Below are 14,109 nucleotides of genomic sequence, written 5' to 3'. Positions count from 1 at the left end.
TTAACATTTGATAATCATGGTTTAAGAAAAGGGTTAATTAGTGGGATTACTTACCACGCACTGAGTCTACCGTGTGAAAACGAGCTTCTGTAGTCTGAATTGAATCTTTGGAGTTGGTCTTACATTTGATAAAATGACTCATGACCCACTTGGATTAGTTAGGTCAGTCAGAATTAGACTTTCTCAAAGACTGAGCTATTATTATTAGAGGTCCTTTTAATATTAATTAACAAAATGGTTAGTGCGGGTTAAGCTGTAATAACTTGTATTAATTGGTAAGTGAATAAATACCCAACCATCAAATTCCTCTATTAGAAATGGACGGTTCTCGCGGTCCCACCTGCTCCCTTCTCAACTTGCAATTTTTACTATTTTTTCATCATTTCTTTCCCAAGACGAAACATGCATCTTGGAATAGTTAACTTAGCCGTTAATTATATGCCACAATCCTCACCATAAAAAAGGTAAAAGAATTTTTTTATTTTTGTTTTTTTTACATGTCACGAATCCAGGATTTATGTATTAGCAATGTAGCACCTGCACTCCAGGTGATTATTAATTTGAGTTGCGTATTATTGACTAAGTATCTTCGTTTAACATATAGTTTATTTTCTGAATTATACCCACGCAATTATTATTATTATTATTATTATTATTATTATTATTATTTGAATTAAAATTAAGAGTATCTTCAATAAATGAACCAAAGATCTATATAAGGTATTTAATTTTGAACTTATATCTCTTCTAATGATATTTAACATCAGAGTCAAGAGGTGGTCCTTACATTCCATTGATGATGAAAAATCAATTCAAAAGATTTGATATCATTGTAGAAGATCTAGATTTATACGGATCTCAAGTATTATTCAGTCACACTCTACTGTTAAAGGGTCAAATGTCAAATGTCAGTTCAATTTGACCCTATGTGTCAATATATAGATCTTTTGAAGATCGTGGGGGAGAATTCTTCGATTTCTTTTCTCTATTAGAAGAAGGCACTTAAGGACGGCTAACTTCGGAATTTAGCGTAGTACCTATACTATACAAGTATATAATTCAATTCTTTAAAAAGCTTTTTTTTTAGGTGATTTTCTTTTACTGATGGTTAAGTAAATTTGACAGCATATATAATAACATAGGAGAGGGAAAGAATGCAATATATACATATTTTTACACTCCCTCAATTTATTCTATTACGTTTACACATCATATGTTTCAAATTACATATTAAATGCACCCCTACTCTTAGAATAATGGCGGTTTAGTGATGACTTTGTAGGTACTATAATTTTAGAATTTTCAAATTGCCATTTTATCCACAAAATTGTTTCTACTTTGAAGAGGGAAAAAAAGAAGAGGAGCAATGAATAGTGATGCGTCTAGAATATGTTCAATCATTGAAAAACGAAAAAACCTGCACAATAGGGTTAGAAAGCGGGCCACCTTTCATGGTCGGAAAGCCGCATCTGACAATCAAGTTAGTGAATGTGCAACACTTGAAGACTTTGGGAGTTGATAGACTCTAAAAAAAACTTTAATGATAATTCACTTACTTTAATCACCCCCAAATGTGTATTTGTAAGTCTCTCCTCACTTGTCAATATAGTAATGACTCAATTCTAATTTATGCAGGGAAACGTCGGTATGCCGGAAAAAAACTGGATGGTTATGGGGGTTGCTTGAGAAAGGCATGATCATGTTCCTAGAATGGGGAAGTGTGGATGGCGTTGATACAACAAAGACAACTTTAGAGGGCATGGCTCGTGGATTGAACTTAACGTTCAAGGAAAAAAAAAAAAAAAAAGATTTACTCAATTTAGAATAATGCAAAGCAAATGAACCACATCCTTTCTCGTCTTGTCACTCACAACATCTTGTTCAGATTGTTATCATTTTAGACCAGCTAGGAGATACAAAAAGTACACCATTCCAAGACCACAACATTCAATTGTGGGCAGAAACAATTGCGGAAAAAGGATCTACATGTACAGATTAGGGACAAAACTTCTATCCCTGCAACATTGTATTTGTAATTCTATTATTTAATGTTTATTTTGTTTTCTTTCAACCAAAAAATAATAATAATAACTTTTATATATATATATATATAAAACATCCCCTTGCCCAGCTGTGTATACAGTATAGAGGTGCATTGGCCGACGCCTGCAGCACTCTTTGCTTCTGCATTTTCAAGTGTCAATACGTTTCAGGCTTTGGCTCCATTAGCATTGGTGGTTAATCTTAGGTATTCTTCTACATTCTCCAACCTTCCATAATTTCACCTTCACAAAATACACCCCTAAATTTGCTTTCATCTTCAATTATCCTTATTTAGGGCAATGAGTTCAAACCTAGATGGGGTTAAGCACAAAGGATATATAATCAAGCAACATGGTTGATTACTTGGCTGTGAAATGACTTTTACAAAGGTTTGAAATGTAACAGAAAAAATGTAACAGAAAAAATACATAGTTCCAAAGAAAAAATTGACTATTGAAGTTCAGTTGAGAAAACCCAGCATGAGTGTGTGAATTTTTTCCCCATCTCCTTCTTCTTCCTATTCTCCTACTTCTCTCTCAGTGCAGCCCACCTCAGCAGGGCTTCTCAGGCTTTGCCTTCTCATCTTAACTTATATTTTGTTAACATATATTTCTGGCGTTATAAATTTTTGTCTTCTCCCTCTACAACAATGTATCACCATTTCTTGATTATTTTCTGTCAAAGTTTACATTGAACTCTTATTACATTATGGTTCCATGCTGTTGCTTGTCTCTAGTAGGAAAGAAAAGTGTTGTAAGGTGGGGAAGAACTGTCTTCCTCTCAAATTTTCCAATCACTGTGTTCATTCTTGTACAAATAGCAAAATCAGTTACTTGGGTTAGAATTTCACTTTCTACATAGGAAAAAAAATTCGGTATAAGCAGACATGATAATAAATACTTTAAAAGAGTTCAGAGGATCCAAAGCAGCCTACTAGTTAAACTGAACCGAGGACCTAGTTACATTTCATAGAGGGAAAACTTTTGAATAATATTGTCTTCAATGTTATTCCTCATCACTATAGTCAAATAAGCTTTGCTGAATAAAACATAATCAAGGAACCTGTGCTTTTTTCCCCTCAGAGGTTGAGTTTACCTTTCTGCATTTGTGCCCAAAAAGAAATCCTCAAACATGAACCCCTGTTGTTACAAAAATAATACCAACAAACGACTGGAACCCTTAGTGTTCATTCTGGAAGCCAGAGCCTTTTACCATCACACCAAGCGACCGTCCCTAAATTAGGAAAATTGGATACGGTTCATGCATTAAACTTTAATAACAATTAATCAAAAGCATTACACACAACTGAAAAAAAAGAGAGTTAATTGTGTGTGAACTCATCTCTCTGTAGAAAACTCCAAGGGGGCTAACCCAATCCAAACTCCCAGTTAAGGGTAGGATAAAATCATACTAGTTTATATATAGGAGGCAATATTAACGGACCTAAGGTGTGACAACATATAAAATTTTATACACTTTCTATAAAATAATTAAATTCTCCCCTGCATTTGTATGACATAGAAAAATGTGGCTTACTCTGTTGAAGCACTGCTTGTTTTCTGTTCAGAAGGTGCTAGAAGCCATTTGATTAGACGCTGTGATGCCTTCTCCACCTGCAAGCATAAAGTATTGTTACCAACTAACAAAGTGATACTTCATATTAATGAATGTTGTCTAGAAATCAGAAGCAACTTAGATGGAAAAGAAAACACAACTATCTTAGAAGGAACCCAAGAAGATATGGCATCAAACTGAGGGATTCAGTGTATTATACCCAATTGATTCAATCTAACTGAGACAAAACTTACAACTGGCCAAGATAAATGCTACCATTATGTTTCATCTCTGAGTATAACTTTTAGGAATCAACCTCAGATGCTATATATCACTCTTAAAATTCATCTCTATGGCAGGACATGTATTGTACCTGAGCGTTCCAATCAATTCTCCAGGTGATCCAAGAAAGCACAAGTGTTTGCAACGCCATCCCACAAAGCATTCCAATCCAGATCCCCTAGAAACAATACAGGTCAATAACTGGGTAAAAGAACAGTGTTTTGGTTGGGGAAGTAACACCGCGAAACCTAAAGTGATCACAGTGGTGTAGATGAAATTGTTTTCCGAAGCCCAGTTACTGTGAGAAATAACTGGATCACTATGAAGAGTGGGCGTCATTCCATCTGGCCACTATAGCTAGATATAGTTATTACCTTTGCTTCAAGGTTTGCAACATAACCAAGCAACACGCCTATAGGAATTCCTGCCAGATAGTAACACCCAAGGTTGACATATGCCACCACACCTTGATACCCAGCACCGACAGCCACTCCTGTTGAAAAGAAGGATATGATACCTATATATATCAAAGATATAAAGCAAAAGGATATTGCTGTATAACAAAGCAAAAGCAGGATAGGAACACTTCACACAGTTTGGAGTATTACAGAAGTGCAGTTCTTGTTTATTACAGGTTCTTAAAGTGGACAATCTGTTTCGACACTAGACTGATAACACAAAAATATTCACTGGATGCTACATAGAGGAATATTATAAGATAGTGCGTTGCGTTGTAATTTATCTAAACTTTTAATTTTTAGCAAGATCAATGAGGGAAGATTGCCTGAGAGCACTGGCTGAATGCTATTGAGCAGGGCAGACAAAGAAAGTAAGCTGGCCAGGCTTGACACAGCTTCGGCTACCTCTGTGTTGCTTGTAAATGCATAGGATATTACATGGTTAAATACGAAAAACAGAACTGAGAATAGGACACCCAGAGAGATTGTAGTGCTTAAGTTGATAATAATGGAAAATTTTGCAGCGTTTGCATCTCCTCTCCCCAGTTCATTTGCAACCCGCACACTGAGAACAAAAGAATGTATACACAAAATGTTACTGGAACTGGGAAAGAACCATAGGGGAAATTTATGGGTAGCCTCGAAGCACACACACACAGAGACAGGAGTCCATTATCAATCATTTAAGCCATACCTAGCTGCAGACAAGAAACCAATGCATATCATAAGCTGCCAAGTGCTGACATTGAGGCTGCAAGTTCATAAGCATTTGTTTTGAAGTATTCTGTTAATAGAGGGAAGTTGGCAAAAATATTTAATAACTAGATACAACTTTCTTTTGGTAGAGTAGATACAACTATTAAAGGTTACCAGATAGAGAAGGCAGATATGGCAATGGTAGCATTCTTCATGTACCCTGCCACTAAGACTAGGACTGCATTGTACCATAGCTCTAAGCTGTTAAGAAAAAAGAAAAGTGTCAGCATATTAACAATTTTTCCGAAGAGAAACTATTGCATTTAACTATGGACAATAAGTTATCATTGACAAGTATGTTAGTTTTGCTGCTTTGGGGAATTGTAGGAAACAAGGAGATGCTAATCAGTTTTACTAACCAAAGCATCACACCAGAGGATAAAGACAGCTTGGCAACTGGCCAAATGTCAGTAAATGCACTCTTAGAAAATCCTGTCCATGTTCCAGGGCACCAACCTCCAAAGATATATATGAATTCCCCGATGACCATTGTCCATGTGGAGATGATCATTGCTCCCATGGCACCAGGTATGCCCAAGCTTAATTTGTAGACAAATAACCAAGATAACATCAAGTGAATCACAAACGAAGCAGAGGATAACCATCCAATAATCATGTTCTTTAGTTGAGCTTGTAGGAACTTCTGCATTGTCATTGAAAAGACAAAATAGTACAAAATAGGTATGAACCAAATGCTAATTTTTCCTGCTATTGCTGATAATTCTTCTTCTTGTCCAATAAGCCTTAAAAGTGGTGCAGTGAAGATGAAAACAGGGAGCAACATGGCTGAAATACAAAGAACAACTATCCATGATCTTTGTAAATAAATGCCCATCATGTGGTGCTGCTTTGCTCCAAATGCTTGGCCACATAATGTTTCTAGAGCACTTGACATCCCAAACTGCAAAAAGATTTTAAAAAGCTGCCATTGTATTATTTGTATTCAACCATGTAGGTATGAGTCTGTCTAACTCAAAGAACTGAAGGGGGAGAGAAGATAGAAGCATACCACTATTCCATTTGCAAAGCGTACAAGGAAGATCTGGATCACTGCATATGAAGCCAACTCAGCTTCACCAATATGTCCCATAAATGACTGTGTAGCCACCAGTATTCCATAAGTTGTTACTCTTGTGATTATAGCAGGAGATGCAATTCTCCAGAGTTTCTTTGTTTCATCCCAAACTTTTGCCTTCAAGTCCTTATTTACATCTTCACTCTGTCGCCCGAGAAGCTTGTCTTCTAATGTTCGATTTTCCTCCATTATACTCTCTGATTTTTATCTTTTTTCTCTTCAGCACCTGATGCATTAAAGAACAAACAACTTAAACAGGCAAATAGGAATGGACAGTACATCCTTTCTGTAGCTCTGCAGAGGTACAGATTTGGAGTGTGATTCCTCTAACCTCAACACTATCCTGACCCTCCACCACCATACGTTCAAGGGGTTTACTTAGACTTCCATTCTGAATGTATGTTGAAGTGGGTGTCAAAATAACAGTATCAGAATCCACAAAGGAGCGAGCGAAGTTAGCCCAACTTCTTAGCAAGCATTCCTCAAGCTATTCGGGATCCTCATTTACATTTGATCAATAATGAAGTTATTTTATCAATACGGAGGGGTATGGGTGGTGATGGTTTGTTGGAACGTTTCCATTGGCATTTAATGCGCATGACTCAAGTTTTTTTGTTGCCCGGTCGTACTTGGGTCCTACGCAGTAAATGCGCAGGACCATCAAGCCATATAATTTTGGCGATAAGATCGAATTTCGGTCGAAATTTCAGTTTGTTCAAGCTTTTTCGTTGTCATGGGTGTCAAATTAGTTAGTACCTAATACAATGTATCTGTTAGAATTACTTTGGCATCTATTGGTCAACTTAATTTGTATTGACTTGTAATGCTTATATGTCTTTTTTTTTTTTTTTTTGGTAAAATAAGCATTAGTCATTAAGAACTAATACGAAATAAATAGATAACCACATGTTAGCACGGTGTGAATGCATACATCTAATACGAAGCGATGGAATTTGACTGATCTGTCATACATGTGTGGCCAAGATGTGGGTAAGTTCAAAAGTAAGAGGGATATTTCAGGAAGCGAAATGAAAGATCGTTTGCCTAAATCAGTGCAATTGAGAAGAGAGAAGACAAAAAAAAAAAAAAAAACAAAAGAGACTATACCGGTTGCTGTGACAAGAGAAGATGCAGTATTCCACTTGTTAAAAAGAACCTTGTTTTAGAGTATCACACAAAATAATTGTCATCAATTGTTAGTTGTTAGAACTACTATTTTGCTATCAACAGGAGTTGGTCCAAGTGGTAAGCAACTTGGTCTGCTTAAGTAAGGTTTCGGTATCAAAACCTTGTAGATGCAAAAAATCCCTGCTGGGAGACTCACCCACACAGCCAGGTGTGCGACCCGGGTCGAACACCTGATTAGTCAAGGCAAAGTCTTGGAACCGGGGTTGGCAACCAAAAAAAAAAGAACTACTATTTTGCTTCAGAGTTTTGTTTTTATTTTTATATTTTTTTTATTCATGCATAGTTCTCTTAGTAAAGCATAAACTAATGTTAAATCTTCTCAATGCAATAAATTATGTCTAGATTCCAACATAACTAACATGGGCCTCTACAATTAAGTTTTTTTTTCAAATTTTAAGTGGAGAGACCAAAACACCCCTCAGGTTGTTTAATATATATGATACGACTAAGATACCCCCAATACTCTATTGTAAACCATATAAGTGGGTGAAGAAAAAATCCCTTCACCCATCTTCTTCCTTTAACCATCGCCCAGAAACCACCCAAATGGAAACCTCCTCAAAAAAGTTGAAAAAAAAACCCACCATACTTACCCTTTAGCTTTGGGATTCCTCTTTCATCGTATGGTTGGATTAATTTCTCCCACTTGTCACAAATTAGGCCTCCTTGATTCGCAAGATATATCGTAGAATGCTTCTTCCCAGCTCTTTTAAGGTTGGAACACAATAACTTCAAGCCAATTCCTTGTGGAGACTCAGTTAGTTGGTGAAGATAATTCATAGAGGAGAATTTTATCGATCAGTCTTTTGATCAAACAGATGGAGTTCAAGACCCTAAGACGTTGTGACTTGGCTACAACCGTACGTACATGAACTGGACCGACTTTTCTTCTTTTTCTAATTACGTTCCGATGAGGGTTTTTTTTTTTGAAGTTCCGATGAGTTGTTGAACTATACATTGTATATCCTATAAGAACTAATTTGTCAAGAATTAAAAAAAAAATTCATGCTTTTGTCATGAGAAATAAGAACCATGGTGCTTCCTAATTAACCATCAAGTATAAAAGGCATAATTACTATTGCCCCCCTATACTTTGGTTTTATTACTAATCAAATCTCATTTTTTATGAAATTACTATGCCCCCCTCACTTCTAACGGTGTTAAGTAACTGTTAACATTAAATATGTAATGTCTATTTTTCATTTCATTAAAATTAATAAGTAAAAAAATATGACTTTATCCTCATTTATAGAAACTAAATTGAATGCCAATTATATCCTTAAAATCTTATATTTTAGAATCAATTTTGAATTTAAAAGAGATCAGTCGCCTTTATTTAAAATGTGATGAGAACCCATATCAAGAAAGTTTGTGAATAAATTACCCTTTGAGATCTTGCTACTTTGTCCCTAGCTCTATCAAAATGTGCGTCATGGTAAATACGAATAGTTTCACAGTATAATTTTAAGTTTTAACAACAGGAGCATTGATTTAGGAAAAAAGAACTAAATATTTGTGTATGTGCTGTAATTCTTGAAATTTACACAAAAGAATAAAACAACAATGATCTCTGTTGCAGTATGATACTTGTTAATAAAGGTCTTACTATTCCACGAAAAAATATAAATCACAGATAAAGTTCATCTTCAATATAAGTATTTTCTTAAAATTAATTTTCTTTTTGTTTTCCTATGAAAATTTAATTTTGGGATTGGTGGGACCACACACTTATAGTTGTTGAAACTCTAATGTTCCACTTAAATTTTTTACAATCACATTGATGGAAATTTTACAAACAAATTAGCATATAAGATGCTAATTAATATGAAATTTGGAAACATGCACAATGGCTAGCATGTATTAGGTGTTTTTCAAATTTCTAACTTTGAATTAAATTTGATATTTCTTCATATTTAGTTTCTATTTTAAGTTTTATTTAATCACATTTTTCCTTTATTCGGGTAGTTTCTTTTTAGAGAAGAAAAATCATATCTCTCATTTATTCAATGATTTCTTTTCAGAGAAGAAAATGGATTTAAGGTTAATTTTTTTCTTATAATTAATTAAGGATAGTATTAAAACTTGACAAAATGGTAAATAAACAAAGAAATAACTCTAGGGTTGTTTTTTAAATTTTAAAAAATATATAGATTTCACATCAGTAAACTAACAAACTTAACAGTAGGGAACATTAGTAATTGTAGACAAAATTAAAGGTTGGACTAGTAATTTTAAAAAGTACAATGGATAAAGTAATAATAAAGTTAAAAAATAAGAGGCAATTATAATTATTCCAATTTAAAAATTATGTTTTAAAATCAGATGTGATGATACAAATTTATATCGCCTCTCAATATGAGTGAATAGTGAAATAAAATAATAAATGAAAGAGGAAACCCAAAGCTAATGGGTATGGTATTTTTCTTTTCTTTCTTTTTGTGGGTTGGTTTTGCAAGGTGGTTTTCGCGATAGTTCGATAGTGGTTCAAGCGGGATGAAATAAGAAGATGGGTGAAGGAATTCCTCTTTCACCCACCTATATTACTATATAGTTGAAAATAATAGGGTATTGGAGATATTTTAGTTATATTATACGTAAGGAATAATTAAAGGGATATTTTGGTCATTCTAAGTTTGAAATTTGAACAACGCTTAATGGTAATTTATTGTTAGTTGTTTTGGGACACACATATAATTTATTGCATTAAGGGGATCCAACATTAGTTTAAGCTTTACTAAGAGGACCCACATGTAAAAAAACTCTTTACTTTTAACTGGAATTACAATCTTATTAAACCTTTTTTTATAAGCATATACTCTTGAGTCCACATTTTCTACCCATGGTTGTAGAAGATTGTGTTTTCCTCATACCCTGCAACCACATGTTGAAGAGGGGAGCTCAATTCACTTATGAGTATTGGTAAAATAGATCATAAGTGAGTTCCCCTGCAAAAGATGTGGTAATGCAGTGTGAGGGGAGCATAGTCCTCTACTTGTCGAGGTACGTAATCCCAACTCTATAGCCTCTCGATGGTTGAATTAAATTTGACTATTTTATTTACTTTAATATTGAAAAAAAGAAAGAAAAAAATTTCAAGGACATTTGAAGATAATTAGTAAAAATCATAGATAACTCAAAGCTATGTCAAATTGGCAATGATTTCGTAAAATATCTCTTGAATTTGCATAATAGTATATTAAAATTCTATTAACTCATGGTTAGATAATTTCTAAAATTACCCTTAATCTCTTGTTACAATTTTTTTTTTCCTTCAATGAGTTTCTTCTTCTTTTCTTTTTTTTTGGTGAAGAGAAAAACTTTAATTAAAGGGAATTTAGTGTTGTCGGCACTTACATATTGTACGTGACATACTACTACAAGTATCCAACTGAGTTTCTTCTTCTTGGATTCAATAATTTCACATCATAATATACAGAATAAGACACTAAGGCTATATTCTTAATTTCCTTTAACCAAGTGTTGTAATGTACTCTAGGGGCTTTATTGTCTTTTTACATATATTTGGAATGTGGATGTATTATGTAAATGTCTTTAGGGTTAGTTTGGTCATTCTGGTAGTTAGTATATATATTCTCTTTGAATTTAAGGTTCATCATGCACACTATTTTCTTTGAGAAGAGCTTGTTCGTGAGAGATAGTTTGCTCTCTGGTCTGTGACTATGGTTTCTAGTTTCTCTTCAGATTAACTCTCAAGTGTGGTGGTGATGGAGCTTCTTGGCTGCATCGTGCATGGAAGACACTAGTTATTAGTTGTTCTTCATTCGTGTTGAAGAGTACAATAGATCCTTCTTGTTTAAGGTGTATTTTAACCTTATTGTTGTTGTTGTTGTACTTATTGGTTCATGTTTTGTGAGCTTGTGAGGGTAGATTCTTAGTGCTATAATCCTTCTTTCTGATATTAATTAGTGCAATACTTGATGAGTTTTAGCGCTCATCTTTAGATGTAAGTCTTTACGATCAAACTAAGTACATATTGTGTCTTTGGTTCTTGTGTATTTTCTGTTTATTTCGACACATATTAGGTGCTATTTTTTAATCAACTAATGGCTCTAGGAGAAAAGGAAGATATGCAAATTTTCTTTTTGGTGAAAACAAATTCTGAATTATTTCAGTGTACTTTTTGCCATTATCATGTGTTGGTGTGGCTAAAATTTTTTCAACGCAAGAAGCTAAAGATAATTGATTTAAGATATCTTGTTCCTCCTAGTCTCATCAAACTGGGGGGCGTAGGGTGTATCCCACCTGAAGTAGGTACAAACGTGAAACACCTAACCCTTTAAGTCAATTAGATCGGCTGGTGTTAGGTTAGAAATGTGGCTGCATGTGATCCACGCTCAACGTATCTGAGAGGTCACTTGGCCGCCACCTAGTTTAATGTCTATCATTACAGAATATTAAAGAAAATCTCAGTGTTGACGGCGACGTGGATCATCTCTATTGACGGCTTTGCAATCACAAATTATGTAAGACCTATTAGTAAAAAAATAATAAAATATTTTAAAAATAAATATCATCACATAATCCTATAGGTTCCTTGTAATCTGTGGTCAATAGCCGTCATGAGAGCACTTTGCGCTCCCCGTCATGGAAGATGATTCAGATTTGTTGAAAGCTTGCACCGTAAGTGAAAATTGGGAGAAAGGTAATTTTTCTTCGCGACTATTTTCGTTATTTTTGTTGAAAGATTATTTTGATACTAGTAACCTCAAATTACAACTGTGATACAACTATGTGTTTCATGGTATTAAAACAACTGTGATCTCTTATATTGAAGAAAAAAATGTGACATCTGTGATCTTCTGTCTTTATGATTGAATTGATATGATTTTTTTTAAATAAGAATAATATTATATTTTGACTTTAATTTTAGAAGGACAAAATAGACATTAAACATTCAATTGGAAATGTTTTTTAATATTGTTAAAATTGAGGGCCAACAATAACCCTTTTAGTAATTATACTATAGTACATAAGCCAATCAGGGTAAAACATATGGGCGAAATTTCGGTGGTTTCGTTGAGAAGCGAGATAAAAAAGGGATTGAAAGCGAAGGTATCGCAGGGAAATCGCTCGATTTTTGGGCGAATCAGCAAAAAATAGTAGATTTTGATTTTCCGGCAAATCAGCAAAAAATCGCTAAAATCTCGCTTTTCACTGCCACAGTCATCACCTACCTCTCCGTCATTGCACTCCTCCACCTCAAATCAACGCCAGTCACTGTCTCCACTTCAAATCGCTGTAATCTCTATGGATGAGAATAAGAGGGAAGAACAAAAAGTCATACTGCCAAAGGTGGTATGTTAAAGCGGTTAAAGACCCAACTTTTCTAGGGGAGGTCTTGGGTTCGCACCCACTAGGTGGCATTAATATAAAGCTCCTCCTCTGAGGAAGTAAATTGTGGTGCGCCCAAGCTGGCCAGATGAACCTCAGTTCCAAAAAAAAAAAAAAATCATCTCTGCTTCGAGTTTTCCGACAAGGATAAGGGAGACTACTACAGAAACGCAAACGAGAGAGAGAGACCGCAGGCGAGCCATAGAGAGCAAGAGAAAACGACTCTAGTTCTGGTCCTCAGGACCAGAGATCCGGGTTCAAATTTTAAGCTCCCATCTTATCCATGGCATTTTGTTTATTCTCTCTATTTGTGGCAATACTCGTAAGACAGTTCCGGCTTTAGGGAAAGGCGTACTTCGCTTCCCGGCCGACCGGTTAAGCACGTTTGCTTTAACTACCCTTCTGACTTTCTATTAAGATTTAAGAGCAGGAGTTTCTTGGCTCTGTCAGTGAACACACACCCTAACATGGCCTAGCGAGCATATGGTTATGAATCTCAGCTAGAGCGGCTCATTCTTTCCAGCACGTACAGCAGATGACTATACAGAACAATCCTCAGAATTTTCATGGCAAACAAATGCAAAGCTAAAATTAAGGAATGCAAGATCATGGGAAAGCAGCAAGGAAAATGAGTCCAACAGCACAAGCAAACACTCACCTGTGTTAGAAATACGTTGAAGGCGACAAATCCTCTATGATTCCAATTCCATGGTTGCGAATGTTTCTGCAGAATTCCACAGATCTTCTCGTTTCAGTTCATGCCAGCATGATTGAATTGGTTGGCTAGAACAGAAATTAAAGGTTGAAGGTAGTAGGAGAAGGCGGGAAGATCTTTCGAGCTTTCGAGTAGCTCTGCTCATTGGAAAGGGCGAGTGTTACTGAATTACATGGCTTGTCATTTTATCGATGATGGCAGATGGAATGTTAGATTTGAGAAGACTTACTGTTGTAACAATTAGGGGTTTCGAATAATTAAGTTAAGCTCACCTGAAAAAAAAAATTAAGTTAAGAAAGCAAATGGAGTTTCCAGTTTGAAGACCAGATACTGACTCTCATATCATCTTCTCTGGAAAACGTGCACGTGACTATTTCACCCCTTAGGGGGAATGTCCGTATTTCCTTTCGTTTCGTTGGAGCTTTTATTTGTTTAACCTATTAGTCTATTACCAATCATGGTACGAAATCTGGTCGAGTTCGTCGATTCGCTACCTAACGAATCAGCAAAATCTCTCCGACATATATATATATATATATATATATATGCTTGTAGTGAAAATAACATTTAATATAAATAATATACATGTATAACATCACGTATATGTTGATATGTCACATCCCATATGCAAAACTCAGTAAATAATATATTATATTTGAATAAAAAACTCATCTCTGTTGGTCCTT

General features: G+C 35.0%; 1 protein-coding gene across 2 annotated transcripts; it reads right to left on the bottom strand.

The window, feature by feature from the left end:
- Positions 1-2,959: 2,959 nt before the first annotated feature.
- On the bottom strand, positions 2,960-13,651 carry LOC149012541 (protein DETOXIFICATION 24-like). 2 transcript variants are annotated; one of them, XM_089158588.1, is made up of 10 exons: positions 13,367-13,651; positions 6,103-6,394; positions 5,453-5,994; positions 5,208-5,294; positions 5,032-5,088; positions 4,664-4,902; positions 4,254-4,372; positions 3,971-4,057; positions 3,580-3,656; positions 2,960-3,276 (listed from the first exon to the last, which is right to left on the bottom strand). In XM_089158588.1, exons 2-10 carry the CDS (start codon positions 6,355-6,357, stop codon positions 3,258-3,260), a joined length of 1,482 nt encoding a protein of 493 aa, XP_089014714.1. In that variant the 5' UTR covers positions 6,358-6,394; positions 13,367-13,651; the 3' UTR covers positions 2,960-3,257. The 2 variants fall into 2 exon arrangements, with proteins under 2 accessions (XP_089014714.1, XP_089014716.1); XM_089158590.1 differs by lacking the exon at positions 13,367-13,651 and adding an exon at positions 6,500-6,670.
- Between the last annotated feature and the right edge of the window lie 458 nt (positions 13,652-14,109).

Source organism: Hakea prostrata, chromosome 6 (assembly GCF_041222555.1).
Source record: "Hakea prostrata isolate BN-2017 chromosome 6, UWA_Hpros_2, whole genome shotgun sequence".
Classification (NCBI taxonomy): Eukaryota; Viridiplantae; Streptophyta; class Magnoliopsida; order Proteales; family Proteaceae; genus Hakea; species Hakea prostrata.
This window is presented reverse-complemented; position numbering and strand designations above follow the sequence as displayed.

What these genes read in the sequence shown, in the direction of transcription:
- LOC149012541 (XM_089158588.1), bottom strand. Translation starts at nt 6,357, where the DNA reads ATGGAGGAAAATCGAACATTAGAAGACAAGCTTCTCGGGCGACAGAGT. An exon ending in GCTTTGCAAATGGAATAGTG is followed by an intron (nt 5,995 to 6,102) that starts GTATGCTTCTAT and finishes ATCTTTTTGCAG; the next exon opens with TTTGGGATGTCAAGTGCTCT. An exon ending in TCCTCTGGTGTGATGCTTTG is followed by an intron (nt 5,295 to 5,452) that starts GTTAGTAAAACT and finishes TTTTCTTAACAG; the next exon opens with CTTAGAGCTATGGTACAATG.